General features: G+C 44.0%; 1 protein-coding gene across 3 annotated transcripts in view; it reads left to right on the plus strand.

The window, feature by feature from the left end:
* Positions 1 to 7,517: 7,517 nt before the first annotated feature.
* LOC147112875 (gamma-aminobutyric acid receptor subunit rho-1-like) overlaps positions 7,518 to 22,798 on the plus strand; it is a 43,706-nt gene continuing 28,425 nt past the window's right edge. The window contains exons 1-3 of one of the 3 annotated variants that reach the window (XM_085997638.1): positions 7,518 to 8,630; positions 15,095 to 15,142; positions 22,211 to 22,317. In XM_085997638.1, the coding sequence (XP_085853764.1) occupies positions 8,524 to 8,630; positions 15,095 to 15,142; positions 22,211 to 22,317 (262 nt within the window). In that variant the 5' untranslated portion in view covers positions 7,518 to 8,523. Of the gene's footprint in view, positions 8,631 to 15,094; positions 15,143 to 18,818; positions 19,469 to 22,210; positions 22,318 to 22,798 lie in introns of those variants that run through there. The other 2 variants (XM_085997639.1, XM_085997640.1) reach the window with 2 other exon arrangements.

Here is a 22,798-nt window from a genome sequence, read left to right on the forward strand (position 1 = left end):
CACTGGTGACCAGTCTCCAAACAGATCCAAATCCATCTATAACTACTTTTTGCCTACATCCTGCCAGCCAGTTCTGAATCCAGCTCAATATATTACCACTAATACCAGAGGCTTCGAACTTATAGAGAAACCTCTTATGCGGTATCTGATCAAAAGCTTTTTGGAAATCTAAGTAGATAATGTCTACTGGACTTCCTTCATCTACCAACTTTGTAACTTATTCAAAAAATACAATTAGATTGGTAAACATGACCTTTTTATGAAGCCATGTTGGGTGTCCCTAATATGTCCCTGTGGGAGCAGAGCGAGAGCGCCAAAATCCGGGAGAGTTCAAAAGCAGCGGGAGCAGAGCGAGAGCGCCAAAACCCAGGAGAGTTCAAAAGCACTGGGAGCAGAGCGGGAGCAGAGCGGGAGCAGAGCGAGAGCGCCAAAACCCGGGAGAGTTCGGAAGCAGCGGGAGCAGAGCGAGAGCGACAAAACCCGGGAGAGTTCAAAAGCAGCGGGAGCAGAGCGGGAGCAGAGCGAGAGCGCCAAAACCCGGGAGAGTTCAGAAGCAGCGGGAGCAGAGCGAGAGCGCCAAAACCTGGGAGAGTTCGGAAGCAGCGGGAGCAAAGCGAGAGCGCCAAAACCCGGGAGATTTTGGGAGCAGCGGGAGCAGAGCGAGAGCGCCAAAACCCGGGAGAGTTCGGGAGCAGCGGGAGCAGAGCGAGAGCTCCAAAACCCGGGAGAGTTCGGGAGCAGCGGGAGCAGAGCGAGAGCTCCAAAACCCGGGAGAGTTCGGGAGCAGCGGGAGATATTGAGATACAAAGGACATGTGAGTGTAAAGAAGTAAAAGGTAATCGAAGTGTGACATCACCAGAAAGCAGGTAAGTGATTGGTTGGTGAGTATTTCTCTATTTCTCACTTTTTTTTCCAAACTTTATCTTCTAAATTTAAGTGCCTTGGTGTAGATTAAAAGGTATAAGTATTCCAAATTTTAAAACAAATTAATTAATTGAGATGGTAGACCAGGCAATGTGTTGTTGTTACATGTGGGAGCTCGTGCACACCACTGAGGTCCAGGGCGACCACATCTGCAGCAAATGTTGGTTGCTCGAGGAACTTCAGCTCAGAGTTGATGAGCTGGAGTCCGAGCTTCAGACACTGTGACACATTAGGGAGGGGGAGCGTTACCTGGACACTATATTCCAGGAGGCAGTCACACCCACTAGAATAATTACTTCCAATTTGGCCCATGGTCAGGGACAGGAGGGTGTGACTACAAGCAAGGCAGGTATTGGGATCCAGGAGGTAGTGGTGGAGGAGCCTCAGCCCTTGGCCTTGTCCAACAGGTCCGAGATTCTTGCTCCCTGTATGGACGAGGCCAGGGACTGCAGGGAGGATGAGCAAACTGACCACAGCACCGTGGTACAGGGAGCCATTCAAGTGGGGGGAGCAAAAAGAAATGTTGTAGTGATAGGGGACCGTATAGTGAGGGGGATAGATACTGTTCTCTGCAGCCGAGAGCGTGAGTCCCGAAGGCTGTGTTGCCTGCCCGGTGCCAGGGTTAAGGACATCTCCTCTGGGCTGGAGAGAAACTTGGAGTGGGAGGGGGAAGATCCAGTTGTCATGGTCCACATAGGTAACAATGACATAGGTAGGACAAAGAAAGACATTCTGCTGAGAGAGTATGAGCAGCTAGGGGCTAAATTAAAAAGCAGAACCACAAAGGTAATAATCTTTGAATTACTACCTGAGCCACGAGCGAATTTGCATAGGGTAAATAAGATCAGATAAATGAACGAGTGGCTCAAAGACTGGTGTGGGAGAAATGGGTTTCGATTTGTGGGGCACTGGCACCAGTACTGGGATAAGAGGGAGCTGTTCCGTTTGGACGGGCTTCACTTGAACCATGCTGGGGCTAGAATCCTGGCAAATCGAATAACTAGGGCTGTAGAGAGGGCTTTAAACTAAATAGTGGGGGGGAGGATCCAGATGAGCGGGAAAATAAAAAGTCAATGAGAAATGAGAAAGCAATAGAGCAGGCTAGAGATGGGGGAAATAATAACCAGAGTGTGACAGGGGGGACAGAATGTTTAAAAATAAGAGTGTAACAGAAAAAAAAGCCAAAACAAGGAAAAATGGTAAAAAGACAAAGTTAAAAGCTCTATATCTGAATGCACGCAGCATTCGTAACAAGATAAATGAGTTGACGGCACAAATAGATACAAATGGGTATGATCTGATCGCCATTACAGAGACATGGTTGCAAGGCGACCAGGGCTGCGAACTGAATATTCCAGGGTATATGATAATTCGGAAGGATAGAAAGAAAGGAAAGCGAGATGGGGTGGCTTTGTTGGTAAAGGATGGGATCAGTGCAGTGGTGAGAAGTGATATTGGCTCAGAAGATCAAGATGTAGAATCGGTTTGGGTGGAGATAAAAAATAATAAGGGGAAAAAGTCTCTGGTGGGTGTAGTCTACAGGCCCCCGAACAGTAGCAATGCTGTTGGACAGAGTATAAATCAACAAATAATGGAGGCCTGTAAAAAAGGTACGGTAATAATCATGGGTGATTTTAATCTCCATATTGATTGGGCAAATCAAATTGGCCATGGTAGCCTGGAGGAGGAGCTCATAGAGTGCATCCGGGATGTTTTCCTAGAACAGTATGTAATGGAACCAACCAGGGAGCAGGCTATCTTGGATCTGGTACTATGTAATGAGACAGAATTAATAAATGATCTCATAGTAAAGGATCCTCTAGGAAAGAGTGATCATAGCATGGTTGAATTTCAAATACAGTTGGAGGGTGAGAAAGTTGTATCCCAAACCAGTGTCCTGATCTTAAACAAAGGCAATAATAATGACATGAGGGCAGAACTGGCTAAAGTGGACTGGAAAAACAAACTAAAGGGTAAGAAAATTGAAATGCAGTGGTGGACATTTAAGGAGATATTTCATAACTCTCAACAAAAATATATTCCAGTGAGAAAGAAAGATTTTAAGAGAAGGGAGCACCATCCGTGGCTAACTAAGGAAGTAAAGGATGGTATCAAATTGAAAACGAAGGCATACAATGTTGCCAAGATTGGTGGGAGACCAGAGGATTGGGAAATTTTTAAAAACCAGCAAAGGATGACTAAAAAAAATAAAGAGAGAGAAGATGAATTATGAGAGTAAGCTGGCAAGAAACATTAAAACAGATAGTAAGAGCTTCTACAGGTATATAAAAAGGAAGAGGGTAGCTAAAGTAAACGTTGATCCCTTAGAGGATGAGACTGGGGAATTAATAATGGGGAATGGGGAAATGGCAGAGACTCTGAACAAGAGTGTCTAATCTTTATATTTACCAAATTTCTAGTAGCTATGAATTCAAAAACACTCATCAAGTATGGTTGCATCTGTGGAGAGAGAAACCGAGTTAACGTTTCAGGTCGGTGACCTTTCGTAAGGCCTCTCACGAAAGGTCATAGACCTGAAACGTTAACTCTGTTTCTCTCTCCACAGATACTGCCTGACCTGCTGAGTATTTCCAGCATTTTCTGTTTTTATTTCAGATTTCCAGCATCTGCAGTATTTTGCTTTTGTATTAAGTATGGCTGTTAGTTAAAAGGAATGAATCTGAGGCTAAGTACAGATTTATTTCATTCATTCTCTGGATGTGAATAACACTGACAAGGCCACATTTATTTCTCATCCCTATTTGCCCCGAAGTGATTGTTTCATACAACTGGGTGGCTTGCTGGGCCACTTCAGGCTCCTTTATACACCCCACCACCCCCAGTTTTCTGATCTTCCCGCACCACATCCAACTACTGCCAAAAAGACCAAGCAAACAGCCTGCACCTAGAGCTCCTCCAATATAGCCTTGTTTCAGCTGCACTAAGCTGTACATACAAGCTACCCAACAATGACATTCCTTAGACAACCAATATCACAAATATAAATACAGATGAGGGAGGCCATTCAGCCCATATAGCTCATTGTTCCATTGATATCTATGATCCTCCAACACAACTTCCTCTTCAATGACTCCAGTTTTACTTCCATTATCCTACCTGGAAGACCATTTCGGGTAGTAATCACTTTTTGTAAAAAGAAGTGCTGAGATTAGCCCCAAACTTGCCTCCTACCAGATTGTACCTATAGCCCTTAGTCCTGAATTTGTGGTATAACTTGAAACAGGATTGACATTTTTTATTTCAATTAGTAACTTTATACCTTTCTAAGGTCCCACCTCATTTACCTATTTTCAAGGCTGAAGAGTAAAAGTTTTTCTAACTTTTCCTCATAACTCAGTCATCCGGCACTAAGGATCAGCCACGCAGCCCCTCTCTGTTTTGCTTCCAGGACCTGGATGCTTCCATTGTCCCACAATAAAGAGAACTGAATGTAATATTCAAGAGGGAAAACCTGACCAGAGCACTATACAGCTTCAGCAATGTGGCCACAGACTTATACCCGACTGATGCACCTGTCCTTTGATTAGTGTCTTCCATTAACAGCATAACTAAGATCAACAACTCAACAGCATAGTGGACAAAGCACCAATCCACTTTGTGGTGATGTGACATTCTCACACGTATTATGGTGAGTTGTCCTGCTCACTATGCCACTTGTGATAAGTTTCTGGTACCTTCTGTCCACCTAATGACAGTTCAAACCTGCACTTGCCAGTTGTATAAGTAACTAGTGACTATTCTCTTCAAGGAGGAAGGTAGGCAGTTTGGAGTCAATGGAAGATTGGAAACACGTCTATTGCAGATTCGCTAATCAGATACCTGAGCCTGGCAGGTGCACAGTACTCCAAGGCACTGTTTATGATTGACCGGCCAGCCTGTTTCATTAATTGCACATAGCAGGATAGACCTGTCATTAATTTTAAATGGGGTGCAAGAACAGAGAGATCTGGGGGTGTTTGTGTACAAATCTTTGAAGGTGGCAGGACAGGTTAAAAAAGCAGTTAATAAAGCATATAGGATCCTGGGCTTTATAAATAGAGGCTGGGGGAGCGATTTTGCCAGCCATGGGGAGGCAGGACTGCCGGGAAAATGGCAGAATTTGGGGGCGGGTGCCAGGACTTAACAACGTCAATCAAGGGAAAATAGCATGGGTTGGCCACAAGTCGATGGATGCGGGACATCAACCCGCCAAGCAGCAGTCCCACCTCCAACGTGCCCACATTAACAAAATCGCCCCCATAGTTATGCTAAACCTATTAAAAAAAACTGGTTTGGCCCTAGCTGGAGTATTCTGCCCAATTCTGAGCACGACAGTTAAGGAAGGATGTGAAGACTTTGGAGAGGGTACAGAAGAGATTTACTAGAATGGCTCCAGGGATGAGGGACTTCAGTTACGTGGATAGACTGGAGAAGCTGGGGTCATTCTCCTTAGAGCAGAGAAGGTTAAGAGGAGATTTGATAGAGGTGTTTAAGATCATGAAGGGTTTAGATAGAGTAAAAAAAGAGAAACCGTTTCCTATGACTGAAGGGTCGATAACCAGAGGGCACAGATTCAAGATGATTGGCAAAAGAACCAGAGGCGACATGAGGAAAAACCTTTTACGCAACGAGTGGTTCAGATTTGGAATGCACTGCCTGATGAGTGGTGGATACAGATTCAATAGTAACCTTCAAAAGATCTCTAGAAGAAAACTAGAAGGAGAAAAAATGGCAATGAATGATCAGTTAGTCTATTTTCGTGGTATTGGTTGAGAGAGGAACGTTGGCCAAGACCATGTAGACACTCTTCAGCATGGTGATGGGTTCTGTGCATGTAACTGCCTGGCTGACCAAAATATGAGAATTGGTACATGTTTGCTGCCATCGTGCTGCATGCTCTGGCCTTTAAAGGGTTCAAATTTACAAAATGAGTAAATCAATGAAGGAACATGTAAGAGCAACCGCTACAAATTCTGATCTGTCATAGCTACCTTCTTGGGTTCAGTGGCTTCAGTCACTCCCATAAGTTGTCATCTTACTTATGGGAGTTGACTCACACTGCCTTGTATCTATTAGTATAGTAGTAATCCAGGGAAATAACAATGACTTCCACTTGTGATCTGGACTGGACTTTCCTGTCTTTCATATCTTGTCTCACCGAGTTTGCTTGGTCTGCTCGTCGAAGATAACATCTCAGACCCCATTTTTAAAAAAGTTGCATTAATACATTATGCTTTAAAACACAGGATTATAGATGATGCTCGACCACTACAGGCAGATCTAAATGTGCTGGGGGATTGGGCTTGTGACAGGCATGTGGGTCCGGGGGTCGGGTCTGGGATTGGGCATGATCGGGGACCAAGAGTGGTGGAGATTGGGGGTTAGGGCAGAGAGCATGGGAGATCAGGGGTCAGGGCCAGGAGATCGGGGATTGGGGAGTAGGTGAATCAGGGGTCAGGACTGGAAGCAGGGGCGATAAGAGGAGGGAGCAGTGGTGATGGGGTGGGTGAGTGGTGGTGGCGATCAGTTCCTTTAATGTGGGTCAGGAGGACCACCCCTGCTCTTCCCGGCTCCACATTCAGATAAGGTACTTATCTTCTTGGTCGGGCCTAGCAGGCAATCCCTAGGCCTAGTTTCCCTGCACCGGCTGCCTCAGGGCAAGCCAATCTTGGAGAGGGAGCCTCAAACCGATGTTAGGCCCCTTCGTTGCATATGCAAAGGGCCTGTTTCAGGCATGGGTATAGGACACATTTTTTTGTCCATAACCAATATACTAGGCTGTGAACTTTTAGCCGGAAATATGCAAACGCTTCTTGTCTGCCATTTTTGGGTCTTAGTCAATTTCTAGGCCATTCCTAGAGCTTCCTCTATTTCTTCCCCCAATTCTCTCAGGATCCCTGCATGTATCCCAAACCTGGTTGTATTGACTTTTGTGCATTTACACTACACCTACTGATCTGAGCTGCAATTCAGATTCCAGTTATGCACAGCCCTCATTATATTGCTGAGCTCCTCCCTGGCTGGAACTTTAACCGTCTTGTTTAGGAGAACCTAGAAACATAGAAACATAGAAGATAGGAGCAGGAGTAGGCCATTCGGCCCTTCGAGCCTGCTCCGCCATTCAACGAGATCATGGCTGATCATCCAACCCCAGCACCCGGTCCCTACACCGACAGCCATCCCATCCAAGCCCTATCCCCGTAACCCCGTAATCCCACATATTTAATCCCCCTTAACACTAAGGGTCAATTTTTAAATTTTTTTTTTTATCATGGCCAATCAACCTAACCCGCATATCTTTGGACTGTGGGAGGAAACCGGAGCACCCGGAGGAAACCCACGCAAACACGGAGAGAATGTGCAAACTCCACACAGACAGTCACCCGAGGCCGGATTTGAACCCGGGTCCCTGGCGCTGTGAGGCAACAGTGCTAACCACCATGCCACCCAGAAGTTTGAAACCAAAACATTTATAGAGCAGGGAGGAATCTCTGCTCTCTAAATATTCAAATTAAGGTCAGGTAGGCGTACAAGTTGCCCAGGGGGTCCAATACACCTATCTGAACACTTGCAAAGTAGGCTTGACACCTAGGGTTGCTACAAATATTGATCTGTCATAGCTACCTTCTTGGGTTATGGTGGTAATCCAGGGAAATAACAATTGGAGGTTTCATCACAGGACCTCCCACCTCCAACTACCCTGCCCAGTAAAACTGCCTTTTCCCCTATCTCACAGCAGTTTCTAGGAGATTAATCTCCAATTCCTGGTGACTCGAGGGCAATCCTGGAGGGTTGGCAATCATATTGACACCACACTGAACTTATACAGCGTGTGGTGACAAATCAGAGCGATGTGAGATGACCCAATCCAGGGAGTCCCACCTGTCTTTTCTGGGGGGTCAGATCAGGCTCTGATTCCTGGAGCTATGCTTCCAAGCTAGCACTGGTGCAAAGCTGAAATCACCTCGTACCAATGCTAAACTTGCAGTACGGATAACAATACATTTTACAGAATCGGAAAATGCTAACTAAAGTTGACGCGATTCATTCCTAATAATTAGCAAATAATATTTTTGGTTTAGTGGTAATTGTTTGTGACTGTTCTAGAACCGCATTGCTAAAAAATATCCTCACTGCCTAACTTCCAGTTGGCTTTAAGTGGGCAGCAAAGCAATCTGACTATCACCCTCTACATATTGAAGAATCCTGAAAATTCCAGCAGGCTGCCACTAACAGACAAATATACTTATTGGATCTCTGATCAGATCATTTGTTACATGAAGGAGCCAGGTCTGGTTTGGAAACTTATGTATATTTGGCATTGCTGTATCAGTTAAAGGAGGTATCTGCCAATCTCACATGTGTGGAATTAGATTTTAGCTCACTGAAAATCCTCTCATATGACTCAGTGGGATTTACTGGTTTAGTTCAAATTGCTATGACCACAGACAAGATTAAATGTTTCGTGATGTTTTTTTTTCAACATTTGAGCCATCAGTCAGTGAGAACTGAAAGAGAATAGCAGGGTTTGAAAAGAATTAGGATTGTGTGTTTTTTTTCCTTCTTACCCTACCTTATTGTTTGGACTACTCACTCACTATGTGGTTTGGCGATCTCTTGCTCTTTTGCTGCTTTTTTTGGGCTGTAGAAAGCAAATCAGAAAGCCAGAGGAGAGAAGATCAATTGGAAGAATATCGTCAGAGCAGGTAAGAGAAACAACGGCAACCAAAGCTGATAGGAGAACCTGGATTAAGAATAATGGGAATGTGTTGCATTCTTTGTACTACCTGGGTGGTTTTGTCCCTAGCTATCTGAATGATAATGCTCTTTTGATTGATACTCGGTACCATTTTATACACGTAAATATTTAAACTCCTTAAAATTAACATGAATCATTTGATTATGCATACTCTGTAGATATATATTTTATTTAGGTATATATAATGCATAAACATATAGCTGCACAACGTCAAAGATTTTAGCAGACTGACGTACTAGATGCAATGAGCCTTGGCTCAGTGATAGCATTCCCACCTCTGAGTCAGAGGGTTATGGGTTCCAGCCCCACTGTAGACAGCCCTGGCAAGCAGATCTGAGTGTTCCAGTTTCTGAATACCAGGGTTGACATCTAGTGAGGTCTCACGCCTGACGGGTGCAGAGTGGTCCGCCTCCCCCATCGTGCACTCAGCTAGCAGAAGACCAGTGATCCGGCCTCGGACATCCAACGGGGTACCCGCGTCCAATGGGAGCAGAGTAGTGAGCCTGCGCCATTGCATGAAGCTAATCTCCACAGTCAGGTGAATCGCCTGGTCAAATAGAGGTCTTTGTTATGGAAACACCCAGAGCATGACCTGCTGGATGTAAAACTAGCAGGGGAAACAGGATGCCTCTTGTGTCATTAGGCACAGCAGAGAATAAGAAGTTACTAGATACAGAACATCTATTATGGGCAAACAGATCTCAAAGTTACCTAAATAAAGGGAGACACAAAGATTAAGAGAAAATAAAAACAAAATAGGTGGATGCAAAAAAGACAGGTAGATAATCATGTTGACTTAGTAATTGTTTGATTGTTGCATTACATTCTGGTTATCATGACATTAACATTGGGTATTGCTTTTTATGTTACCGTGCTAAAATTCTTGGTATGCTTATCTGGTTTATGTGTATTTCATCAAAATGAAATGTTGCTATTGGAACAAAAAATGAAGCTAGGAGAGTGAGCAGAAATCCAGGTTAATGCCATCTCAAGTATAGTTTCTGCAAACAGAAATCTAGACTAAGGTCATCACCGATGGAGTCTGTGCAAAGCGAAACATTGGCTCGCAGAAACGAAGGAGTGAAAGACCATAGCAAATTGTTTAGTTTATCACTTTTATCAAGAAAGAGACTATGGGGGTGAAATTGCGTCCAGTGATATTTGTATCAATCAGATTAGCATGTTCAATTAAATTCCTTCATTATTATTTTAACACAGGTGTGCCTTTTACTTTAAATGGGTTAATGAATGTGTTAAAATGGTTCACAGAGGAATTCAAAATAAATGTGCTAAAACATTTATTACAAATACTGTTGACAGCAATTTCATCCCAATGTTACCTATTTAATCTAAATATCAATGGTCACTAGCTAGATAAAGATGAGGAAGGCCATTCAGACTACATTAACTCATCCATCCAGAAACACCCTACAGTTCCCCAATACAACAGACAATTGTTTTTTAAAATAGCAATTCCAGCACTCTACCTCAAAGATCATTGCAAATGCTGTTCACTTGTTGTGTGAAAATAAACTTTATGACACCTATTTTCTTCTTAAATGTTAGGCAGTGTGGGCAGGAGCCTTGTTAGTAAGGAAATAAAGTACCTGGGAGGTCGAGCAGACTGCCGGAGTATTTTTCAAAACCAAATTCACATTTTTCAAAATTCATGTGGTGCCAAGCACAAGTGGTGTGAAACAGCTTCCTGGGAGCAGGAGGGAGGGAAGAGGTTTTCTGACCTCTTGATCTCTTGCTGACACCAGATCTAGGACCTGATTCTGGAAATAAGTTGATGCTTTAGCTTCATTGCGCACCCAGAATCACTTCACATTGATGCAAAAGTGCAGCCTCAAACTTGATTGAGGGTGCTTGCCATCTAAATCTGAACACACAGATTTACACCGAGCGAAGGGTTGGAAATTAAAATGGTTTTCCTTTTATGCATGGATTATCCCCATGCAAGCATTATCCACAAGCATTGAATAATTATTGTATTTGGTACTGTATTCTGATCATGTCATAAATATGGTACAAGCTATGATTTAAAAACAAGCCTATAGTCTTAATAATTTTAAAGGAGAAAGGAGTTGCAAGGTACATATCCTAGGTGTGTCCCTAGCATTTTCTGACAATAATTAGTTGTTAAACAGAATGCCGTTTTGAGCCCTGTTGGTACTCAGTGAAAAGGAAAGAGGACATGCCTAGGTGATGTCGGCTAAGGGGATTCCCTGTGTGGACATCCTGTTAATATCAGCGTCAGCGTGATCAGTCTGTTTTCAGAACCATTGTGCGCCTTCTCTTATGGGATCTATAACAGAAAATGAATTGGTAGGAGTATATTAATTCAAAAAAAAAATCTTCTCTATACATCACAGTAGGCCAGCAGTAATTGCCATCCATTCCTGAGTTCCCACTCGTTCTTCAGGAATAGCTTTAAGGGCAAGACAAAACAGACAGTTGCTAGAGTCCCATCACCAGCAAGGGTGGGGGGGGCTCCGGCTAAGCATGCCCCTTACTTTTGTGTACTTTTTAATGTAAAAATCCTATGGTCAAAACTTGCTGTCCTCAGCCTGAGGTCACTCCCGCATGATGGAGTTTTGAAGTCAGGCGAACAATAGCTGATTCCCAAGAGCAGTGATTTTAAATATTTGAATACATTTCTCACATTGCTCAGTAGAAGATATCCCGAGAGAAGATCCTCACAAATATCTTTTAGCACAAGGCTTTGCATCTACTCCTGGGAGCTGCATCCCTTTGATAATTAGCTATGATGTCCCCTTCAAAACAGATTTTTAAAAAGGCAGCTAAACACTGGGATTTTCCATTATTGAGGAATACAGCACACAATTTTCTACCCCCACAATTTTCCCAGGTCAAGGTCCTTTGCATTTATTAGGTGGGATCCATGGTCTGCACCAAAGAATCTGCCTAGGGGAGGGGTGGGCAGAGATAGGCCAAGACTGGCCTCAGAGGTCTGTGCTCCCTCCAGTGCCCATACCCAGGGATGAACAGGTATCTCTTGCACCAACATTGTAATGCACAGATGACAGGAATTATGCCATACATAGAAACATAGAAACATAAAAGATAGGAGCAGGAGTAGGCAATTCGGCCCCTCGAGCCTGTTCCGCCATTTAATGAGATCATGGCTGATCATCCAAATTCAGTAACCTGTCCCTGCTTTCTCCCCATATCCCTTGATCCCTTTAGCCTTAAGAAATATATCTAACTCCTTCTTGAAGATATTTAATGAATTGGCCTCAACTGCCTTCTGTGGTAGAGAATTCCACAGGTTCACCACTCTCTGGGTGAAGAAATTCCTCCTCATCTCTGTCCTAAATGGCTTACCCCTTATCCTTAGACTGTGACTCCTGGTTCTGGACTTGCCCGCCATCGGGAACATCCTTCCTGCATCTAGTCTGTCTAATCCTGTTAGAATTTTATAAGATTCAATGAGATCCCCTCTCATTCTTCTAAACTCTAGCGAATACAAGCCCAATCGACCCAATCTCTCTTCATACGTCATTCCTGCCATCCCAGGTATCAGTCTGGTGAATCTTCGCTGTACTCCCTCCATGGCAAGAACATCCTTCCTCAGATAAGGTGACCAAAACTGCACACAATACTCAAGGTGTGGTCTCACCAAGGCCCTGTACAACTGCAGCAAGACATCCTTGTTCCTGTACTCGAATCCTCTCGCTATGAAGGCCAACATACCATTTGCCTTCTTAATCGCCTGCTGCACCTGCATGCTTATCTTCAGCGACTGGTGCACAAGGACACCCAGGTCTCGTTGCACTTCCCCTTCTCCCAATCTATTGCCGTTCAGATAATAATCTGCCTTCCTGTTTTTGCCACTAAAGTGGATAACCTCACATTTATCCACATTATAATGCATCTGCCATGCATCTGCCCAATCACCCAAACTGTCCGAATCATACTGGAGTTTCTCTGCATGCTCCTCACAGCACACACGCCCACCCAGCTTTGTGTCGTCTGCAAACTTGGAGATATTACATCTAGTTCACTTGTCTAGATCATTAATATAAAATGTGAATAACTGGGGTCCTAGCACCGATCCCTGCGGTACCCCACTAGTCACTGCCTGCCACTCGGAAAAAGACCCATTTATTCCAACTCTTTGCTTCCTGTCTGCCAACCAGTTCTCTATCCAAGTCAGTACCTTACCCCCAATCCCATGTGCTTTAACTTTGCACGCTAATCTCTTATGCGGGACCTTATCGAAAGGTAAAATATATATTTTTTTAAATACGATGTATTGGCCCTTTTTGAGTATACATATAATGGCCCAGAACTTGGTGTCGGGGGCTTGCCGCGCGTGCAAGCCCCCGATCAGCACTCACCCTGCGCGCCGACATCTGAAACCTGGCCCGCAGTGGATTTCCTTTCAGTGGCCAGGTTCTGATGTCGGCGCGCTGTGCTAACCTGACCCAGCGGCGTAGTTAGTGCGATGTGCCGGCTGGGATCAGGTGAGCACTGTTCAGCCAATCAGGGGAGGGGAAACTTCATTCATAAGTTTGAGAGTAAGAACTGTCAAACTCATGAGAAGTACTGCACCCCAAAACACTGCTTAAACTTTAAATAAAATTTTAAAAATCATCGCAATCATTAAATTAAGTATAAATAAGTTTAAAAAAATAATTTAAACAATTTTTTTTTGTTGAAAAAAATAAATGTTTAATAAAAAGGGTCTAAAACTAAACTTACCTTATTGTAGATTCTTTAAAATAATAAACCTGTGGAAAAAGAATTCTAAATTACACTAAAACACCACTTACCTGTAAAAATAAATACTTACGTGTGCTTTTTACAAGCGTAAAGACCGGAGGCCTTTAGACATGCGCAAATCCCCCAAAACAGAGGAAATCCAAGATGCACGCGCTGTCCCCTACAGCGCACGTGCTAGCCTCTTCACCTCTTGGGTTAGAGGAGAGGAAATGCCGGTTTTCAGCGCATGCGCTGTGCATGCTGAAAACCGGCATTTCCTCCGGCCAGACGCGTGAGTACCCCTTCCGTACTCACGTGTTTGGGGAGGAATTACTGCCCCAATATGCCAACACATATGTGGGTGGGCATATTATATACCCACCGGTATTTCTGGCAGAAAATGTCAAAAGTGAGTGGAAAGCCAACAAGTGACTCCCTGCCCAGGCTGCTATCTCATTGATGTTCATGGGATCTTGCTATGTGCAAATTGGTTGTCGCAATTCCTGACATAACAACAGTGACTGTACTTGAAAAATCCTGTGGTACTATTTGAAGAAGAGCAGTGGAGATCTCCCAGTGTCCTGGCCAACATTTATCCTTCAACTGACACCATTTAAAAAGATTATCTGTTCATTTATCTCATTGCTACGTGTCGGTCCTTGCTGTGCACAAATTGTGCCACGTTACCCTACATTACAATAGTGACTCCACTTCAAAGGTACTTCATTGACCACAAAGCTCATCGGGACAGCCTGAGGTCATGAAAAAGTGCTATATAAATGTAAGTTCTTTTCTTTCTTTCCTTCTCTCCTCATTCCCTCCTTCCTATCAAATATTTGTGCAGGTTTAACCTTACCTTTTTGCTTGTACTCTATGCCTCTATTTATAAAACCGAGAATTGCACATGCTTTTCTTTGCAGCTTTATCAATTTGTCCTCAGCAACCAGTCAACTGCTACTAGGAGAGCAGCTAGAAGAAGCCCTAGGTTTGGGTTTAATAAGCATCAATCATACAGGGGCTGAAATTGCTCAGCCATTCCAGTAGACTCCTACTGTAACTCTTGGGGGGTTCACTGGAATGGCTGCAAACTCTGGGCACACTGGGCCCCAGTGTTGTATGGGAGTTTCCTGTGGCCTTGTTTGGGAACAGAGACTCCACCCATCCCAAACAAGGCCATTGATGTGGAAGGGATAAGGTTGCATCTTTAGCCTTACAGGGACCTAGCAAAACTTTAAGAGGCCATGGGTCCTACAACCCTGGACCTCCAAAAAGGAGGCAATGGGAAAAAGAATTTACATTCTTAGTGCGGCCACCAAAGGCATGGTTTGGTCCTTCTGAGGAGGGGAGCCCCAATACAACCCCTTGGCCAAACAACCAATGCAGGTTTCTGGAGCAGGCTGTCATCCAACATGCTTATCCAGTGGTACCCAGTAACGTGGGTGTCCACCAGGATAGTAGTTATCTTACTGGACTAGTAATCCAGTGGCCTGGACTAATTATCCAGCACTGAACGTGCGTTCAAATCCCACCATGGCATTTGAGAATTTGAATTCAGTTCAAAAAAATCTGGAAATAAAAAGCTGGTGTCAGTTAATGTGCCCATGAATCTGTCGGATTGCTTGCGAAGATGATCACTTTCATATAATCTTTCTTTACTAATTGTTTCTGGTTTATGGAGAGCAGATTCCAGAGGCATGGGAGAGATGTTGAAGAAACAAACAAACAGGGCAGGTAAGAGATCAAGGTCTTGGAAGCCCTGTACAACTTATCTGCTATTCTGCCAATCTATCATGGTGACTAGCTTCTAATACCTCCACATGTTTGTGCCAAACATTTGTGTAACTGTTCTTATTTAAAGATTTTTTTTAGTTTGTTATCTTGAGGAATATCAGTACTTAGGAATGAGAAATTAAAAGGTTTCTACATTTTGCATCCTGTGTTAAACCTTTATTGGCCATGTATATCATGGGGTAATTTGAACCTAACCTGCCCAATGGAAAACTGACAAGATTGGATCGCCCGCCCGATTTACACCCCGCCCAATTTAACTTTCCATTGAGTTCAGTGAAAAGTAAACTCAGGCGAGGTGTAAAACAGGCAGCCGATCCAATTCCATCAGCTTCCTGCTGGGCGGGTGAGTGTCAGTTTGGCTCAGTGCCTCTGTAGGTTGTACGTACTGCAGCCACAGTGTGCCGGTGGTGGATATTGAATCCAATGGCAGGGGCACCAATCAAGCAAACTGCTTTATCCCGAATAGTGGCAGTCAGAGAAATCAACGGTTTAAATCAAACATGGCCACAGTAAATAATAATTCAAATAGGTCTAAGAGCGTTAAAAAAATAAGCCTGAAGGCTTTGTGTCTTTAATGCGAGGAGCATTCGTAATAAGGTGGATGAATTGGCTGCGCAAATAGAGGTAAACGAATATGATTTGATTGGGATTACGGAAACGTGGCTCAAGGATGGCCAAGGCTGGGAACTCAACATCCAGGGGTATTCGATATTCAGGAAAGATAGGCAAAAAGGAAAGGGAGGTGGGGTAGCATTACTGGTTAAAGAAGGGATTAACACAATTGTAAGGAAGAATATTAGCTCTGATGATGTGGAATCTGTATGGGTAGAATTGAGAAATACCAAGGGGCAGAAAACGTTAGTGGGAGTGGTATATAGACCTCCAAACAGTAAGGCGGAGGTTGGGGATGGCATTAAAAGGGAAATTAAAGAAGCGTGCAATAAGGGCACAGCAGTCATCATGGGCGACTTTAATCTACATATAGATTGGGCTAACCAAATTAGTAACAATTGTGGAGGAGGAATTCCTGGAATGTGTACGGGATGGTTTCCTGGACCAATATGTTGAGGAACCAACCAGAGATCAGGCCATCTTAGACTGGGTATTATGTAATGAGAAAGGATTAATTAGCAATCTTGTTGTACGAGGCCCCTTGGGTCGGAGCGATCATAATATGATCGAATTCTTCATTAAGATGGAGAATGAAGTAGTTGGCTCAAAGACTAGGGTCCTAAATTTAAATAAAGGAAACCACGATGGTCTGAGGCGCGAGTTGGGTAGGATTGATTGCGGAATGCCACTCAAAGTGTTGGCGGTGGATAGGCAATGGCAAACATTCAAAGACCGCATGGATGAACTACAGAATTTGTTCATCCCAGTTTGGCATAAAAATAAAACAAAAAAGATGACTCAACCATGGCTAACAAGGGAAATTAGGGATAGCGTAAGATCCAAGGAGAGGACATATAAATTGGCCAGAAAAAGCAATAATCCTGAGGATTGGGAGCAATTTAGGATTCAACAAAGGAGGACAAAGGGATTAATTAAGAAGGGGAAAATAGAATATGAGAGTAAGCTTGCAAAGAACATAAAAACTGACTGTAAAAGCTTTTATAGATATGTGAAGAGAAAAAGATTGGTGAAGTCAAGCGTAGGTCCCTTGCAGTCAGAATCAGGGGAATTTATAATGGGGAACAAAGAAATGGCAGACCAACTAAATACATATTTTGGTTCTGTCTTCACAAAGGAGGACACAAATAACCTCCCAGAGATGCCGGGGAACATAGGGTCTGATGAAAGGGAGGAACTGAAAGAAATCAGTATTTGTAGGGAAATGGTGTTAGGGAAATTGATGGGACTGAAGGCCGATAAATCCCCAGGGCCTGATAATCTACGTCCTAGGGTACTTAAGGAAGTGGCCCTAGAAATAGTAGATGCATTGCTGATCATCTTCCAACATTCGATGGAATCTGGAACAGTACCCATGGATTGGAGGGTAGCTAATGTTACCCCACTATTCAAAAAAGGTGGTAGAGAGAAAACGGGGAATTACAGACTGGTAAGCCTGATCGGTAGTGGGGAAAATGCTAGAGTCCATTATAAAAGATGTAATAGCAGAGCACTTGGAAAACAGTGACAGGATCGGACAAAGTCAACATGGATTCACAAAAGGTAAATTGTGCTTGACTAATCTACTGGAATTTTTTGAGGATGTAACTGGTAAAATAGATAAGGGAGAACCAGTGGATGTGGTGTATCTGGACTTTCAGGAGGCCTTCGATAAGGTCCCGCATAAGAGATTAGCGTGTAAAGTTAAGGCACATGGGATTGGGGGCAAGGTATTGACTTGGATAGAGAACTGGTTGGCAGACAGAAAACAAAGAGTTGGAATAAACGGGGCTTTTTCCGAGTGGCGGGCAGTGACTAGTGGGGTACCGCAGGGATCGGTCCTTGGACCCCAGCTATTCACAATATATATTAATGATCTAGAGAAGGGAACTAAATGTAATATCTCCAAATTTGCAGATTACACAAAGCTGGGTGGGCGTGTGTGCTGTGAGGAGGATGTCGAGAAACTCCAGGATGATTTGGACATGTTGGGTGATTGGGTGGAAACATGGCAGATGCAATATTATGTGGATAAATGTGAGGATGTCCACTTTGGTGGCAAAAACAGGAAGGCAGATTATTATCTAAATGGCAATAGATTGGGAGAAGGGGAAGTGCAATGAGACCTGGGTGTCCTTGTGCACCAGTCGCTGAAGGTAAGCATGCAGGTGCAGCAGGCAGTTAAGAAGGCAAATGATATGTTGGCCTTCGTAGCGAGAGGGTTTGAGTACAGGAACAAGGATGTCTTGCTGCAGTTGTACAGGGCCTTGGTGAGGCCACATCTTGAGTATTGTGTGCAGTTTTGGTCGCCTTATTTGAGGAAGGATGTTCTTGCCATGGAAGGAGTTCTGCGAAGATTCACCAGGCTGATACCTGGGATGGCAGGAATGACGTATGAGGAGAGATTGGGTCGATTGGGCTTGTACTCGCTGGAGTTTAGAAGAATGAGAGGTGATCTCATTGAAACTTATAAAATTCTGACAGGACTGGACAGACTAGATGCAGGAAGGATGTTCCCGATGGTCGGGGAGTCCAGAACCAGGGGACACAGTCTAAGGATAAAGGGTAGGCCTTTTAGGACAGAAATGAGGAGGAATTTCTTCACCCAGAGCGTGGTGAACCTGTGGAACTCTCTACCACAGAAGGCGGTGGAGGCCAGTTCATTAAATATATTCAAGAAGGAGTTGGATATATTTCTTAAGGCTAAAAGGATCAAGGGGTATGGGGAGAAAGCAGGGACCGGGTACTGAATTTGGATGATCAGCCATGATCGCATTGAATGGCGGAGCAGGCTCGAGGGGCCGAATGGCCCACTCTTGCTCCTATCTTCTATGTTTCTATGTTTAGTATCGAGCATCTTGAGTGCTGCTGCGACTGCACCCCTGTAGGCGATTGGTGAGTATTGAATCACACTCCTCACAAGCCTTGTAGATGGTGGAGAGGCTTTGAGGAGTCAAGAAGCGAACCATTTGTCAGAATACCCAGTCTCTGCAGGAACATAGGAATTTCTAGATGTAAAATGCCCAAGGTCCATCTAGTTTGCCTTCTGCCATCCTGGTAGTTGCATAATATAACAATAATGGAGCTGTTGACTAATCATAGCAACCAATTGCTACAATTAGTCTGCAACAGACCCAGACATGAGGTGAGGAAAACCCTAATGGTGGAGAGCTTTGGGAACAATAGGTTCGAAGTCACCTGTTTCTCCCAAGCATGCTACACTTACTATATGTTATGTCTCAAATTACTCTTAAACTGTATCCCAAAATATTATTGTCTGAAAGAAATATATCTAATTTGCATTTGAATGAATCAATACTGTCTGCGTCCACCATTTCCCTAGGGAGTCTGTTTCATAGATTGATCACTCACTCACTAAATAATATTTCCGCAGATTAGTTTTGAATTTACCACCCTTCAAGCGCAGGCCATGTTCTCTGATGACTCTTATTGATGATTTGGCCTATTAGAATCCTGGAATTCCCTTTGAGGGGACCACCACCAGCACAGGGACTGCAGCTGTTCAAGGAGAAGGCCCATCACCACTTTCTCAAGACAATTACAGATGGGGAATAAAACCCATTGCCTGCATCGGTTACATCCCAAGAACAATTTATTTTTAAATGTTTCTGGACCTGCCAGCACTGGACCCAAGAGGTAACTCAATGCTGCCAATTCCTGCCCTTTAGGCGGATACCCCAGCTGCACCAATGCTGGCAAGAGAGCCCACCCATTAAATGTTAATTGCTTGACCCAAATTCTGACATGGTCAGGCACGTTAGTCAATGATGGGCTGCAAGTCCCATGCCGCAAAGAAGGTTTTCAGGGGACTGATGGCTCACTTTAAATACCTTAAGCTGCCACAGGTAATCCCACTTTAGGTGCCCTGGCCAATTCTAGTGACAAGTTCAGCTACTTGGATCACTTTCAAAGATGGTACACAACTAAGCAGATATGTCTTAGACACTATATAGGGGGTGATTTTCTCACTGGAGGTGGGTTTCAGTTTGGGTGGGTTTGAAGCCCGCCTCCACTGATAGTTTTCAAAAATTTGCGATTTTCCCCTGATTGGCCAGTTGATTTCAGAGATGTGGGATGCCCTTGGTCAATTAGTGTTCTGGGACTGAAACTTGCCTCAGTTGACAGCACTTTTCCAGTCTGATTTTATGTTTCTTGCTCCCCTGGCTAATTCCACAGGATTTCTGCATATCCTGCACCTCCTGCAACATATTTTGAGAAACCACTATGCCCAATTCCAAGGTAAGGGCCTCCCCGAGGCTCTCGGATGAGGCGCTGCAAAAATTGTTTGAGGGGGTGACAGCTAGCATGGAGGTGCTCTTCCACTCATCTGGGAGGAAGAGGCCTGCCAAAGAAACCTCTATGGGTACGGCTGGCAAGTGATATAACCTCCAGATCTGTGTGCAGATTGGGAGAATGTTTATGTGTATTGATGAAATGCCATCCCTGTTGGAAAGCATTAAAATGATTTGAAGCCAAAATGTTGGTGTTATGGCATCTGTTCTTTCGCCTTGGCAGCTCCACATTGCGGCCTCCGCCACACTTGCGTTGTTAGGTTGGTAGCCTGAGTGAAAGGAGGCCAGAGAGTCATGTCCATTGTCAATGATGTCCTAGGCTGGAGCCAAGGACATGTGCCAACTTGGGCAACCTATGCAAATCTGGCCAGGATAAGTTCATCCCTTGCATCCCGGGCAGCCATGTGCTCGCGTGCTGCCGCTGCCGCTGGTCGATACACCGGCGCTCTGACCTCCTCCTGCTCCTCCTGCTCCTCCTCCTCTTCAGCCTCCTCCTCCTCCTCACCTGAGGTCCATGCAGAAAGAAAATGAATGGTTCCCATGATGCTTGCAGTTGTCTCCTTTGGGGAAGCGCTCATTGCAAGCGGGGAGAGGGTCTTCCAAAGAGGTCCCACAGTTGATTGATTCAAGCTGCAGCACCTCTGACTTCGGAAGGCCTTCTAAAAGTGCTCAGAGACCTTTTAAAGCCAAAGTCTGGCACCTGCAAGTAATCCTTGCTGCAATAAACGATGTCTCGTTAGACCCGCAGTTGCGAGGAGGCCACCCACGAGTCAACCCGCCAGGTTTACCTGGCATGGTTCAGGAGGTGCGTGGAGCATGCCAAAATTGTCGAAAAATCACAAGGACCTTTAAAAATGGGCTTAGAGAGGCCCTTAATGAGCATTTAATGATGACAAGTATCGCTATGCCCAGCTGGAGGCGGGACTGTTTCCCGACCTCCAAAACCGGCACCGGCAAAATCCCGCGGAGGTGGGTTGTAGGCGGCTTCCGAACCCGCCCTCATTGAATCTGATTTTCCCGCCTTTCCCGCCTCCAAACCCGCCTCCTCGGACATCAGAAAAGCACCCCCTATAATTGAAACATTAATTAGCATTAGAAAAGCCTCACTTCCAATTCCTCCCTTTTCCCAATGTGAAAATCAACAGCAAAGAACCTTACAATGAAACTAAGGCCTCTTGTTGTCGTACTATCAGAGTAAGTGTAAGAAGTCACACAACACCAACAGCTTTATTTGAAGTCACAGGCTTTCGGAGCGCTGCTCCTTCGTCAGGTGAAGTGGAGAGATGCATAAAGACACAGCTTATATAGTCAGAGAATAATGTCAGATGTTTACAGATAATCTTTCTAACTGCCATTTATCACACCTCGGCAGAGAGATAATCACAGCAATCAAAGGTATGAATGGTGTCCAAACAGGTCAGTCAGGTCAGTCAGGAAAACATTACATCAAAGAACAATGAGGTGGGGTCACAAGGGGTCAAATGTTGCAGACCCCTTGTGACCCCACCTCATTGTTCTTTGATGTAATGTTTTCCTGACTGACCTGTTTGGATGCCATTCACACCTTTGATTGCTGTGATTATCTCTCTGCTGAGGTGTGATAAATGGCAGTTAGAAAGATTACCTGTAAACATCTGACATTATTCTCTGGCTATATAAGCTGTGTCTTTATGCATCTCTCCACTTCACCTGACGAAGGAGCAGTGCTCCAAAAGCTTGTGACTTCAAATAAAGCTGTTGGACTATAACCTGGTGTTGTGTGACTTCTTACATTTGTCCACCCCAGTCCAACTCCGGCATCTCCACACCATATCAGAGTAAGGACAACGGAATATAAATCATCCTTTGTTTTCTACATAGTGGCAGATTGTAACCTGTGGCCAGTGGCCAGAAATTGTTAATTGTACTTAAGCTCTAGCTCCAGCTCCCATCTATATGTTATAAGAATTAATCGTACAAGTAGCAAAGTGATCCAATATATTAGGTAGGTGGAGAGAGAGAGAGAGAGATAGAGAGATAGCTAGACAGGTAGGTATGGTTACTGCGTTTTCTTCATTGTTGAATTTAATTACATTTTTCCTTCCAGTCCTATAGTAAAGAGGAGCACAGACGTAACAAAATCTTATTTGACAAAATCTGAGCAACTTCTCAGAGTGGATGATCATGATTTTACAATGAGACCTGGATTTGGAGGTAGGAACCAATGCCTAAGCTTGTGCCCTGTAATATTGAAAGCCCATTGTATGGAGTTGAAGTTTCCAGACATGTTATAGCACAGCTGTATTTTTGGTTTTAAGCATTTAGTTTGAATAGTTAATAGTCAGATGAGCAGGTTAACATTTCACAGGGTGTAAAAGGGAAAACGAATTAAGCCTGTGAACTCTCACAGACAAGCCTGACTGATGTTTAAAATTACCACTTACTTCTAAGGAGCCGTTGTCACCACTTTTGTTGAGACTACCACTACTCTCATGCCACACTCTTGTGGACATTTCAAGGTTGGCTTTCTTTTCTCTGTTAGGGAAGTCAAAAATTAAAATGAATTTTAAAGAGGTCAGAGCCCAGTTGTTTTCCACAGATATATAACCCAATATTTAATACAGTAATGTTTCAATTTCTAGGTTGCTCCATTGAAGAACATGTAGCATAAGAGCTATTTTTCTCTTAACAAGTG

The sequence above is a fragment of the Somniosus microcephalus genome, chromosome 9 (assembly GCF_052327205.1).
Source record: "Somniosus microcephalus isolate GS21.2 chromosome 9, FLI_Smic_1.0, whole genome shotgun sequence".
In the NCBI taxonomy this organism is placed as follows: Eukaryota; Metazoa; Chordata; class Chondrichthyes; order Squaliformes; family Somniosidae; genus Somniosus; species Somniosus microcephalus.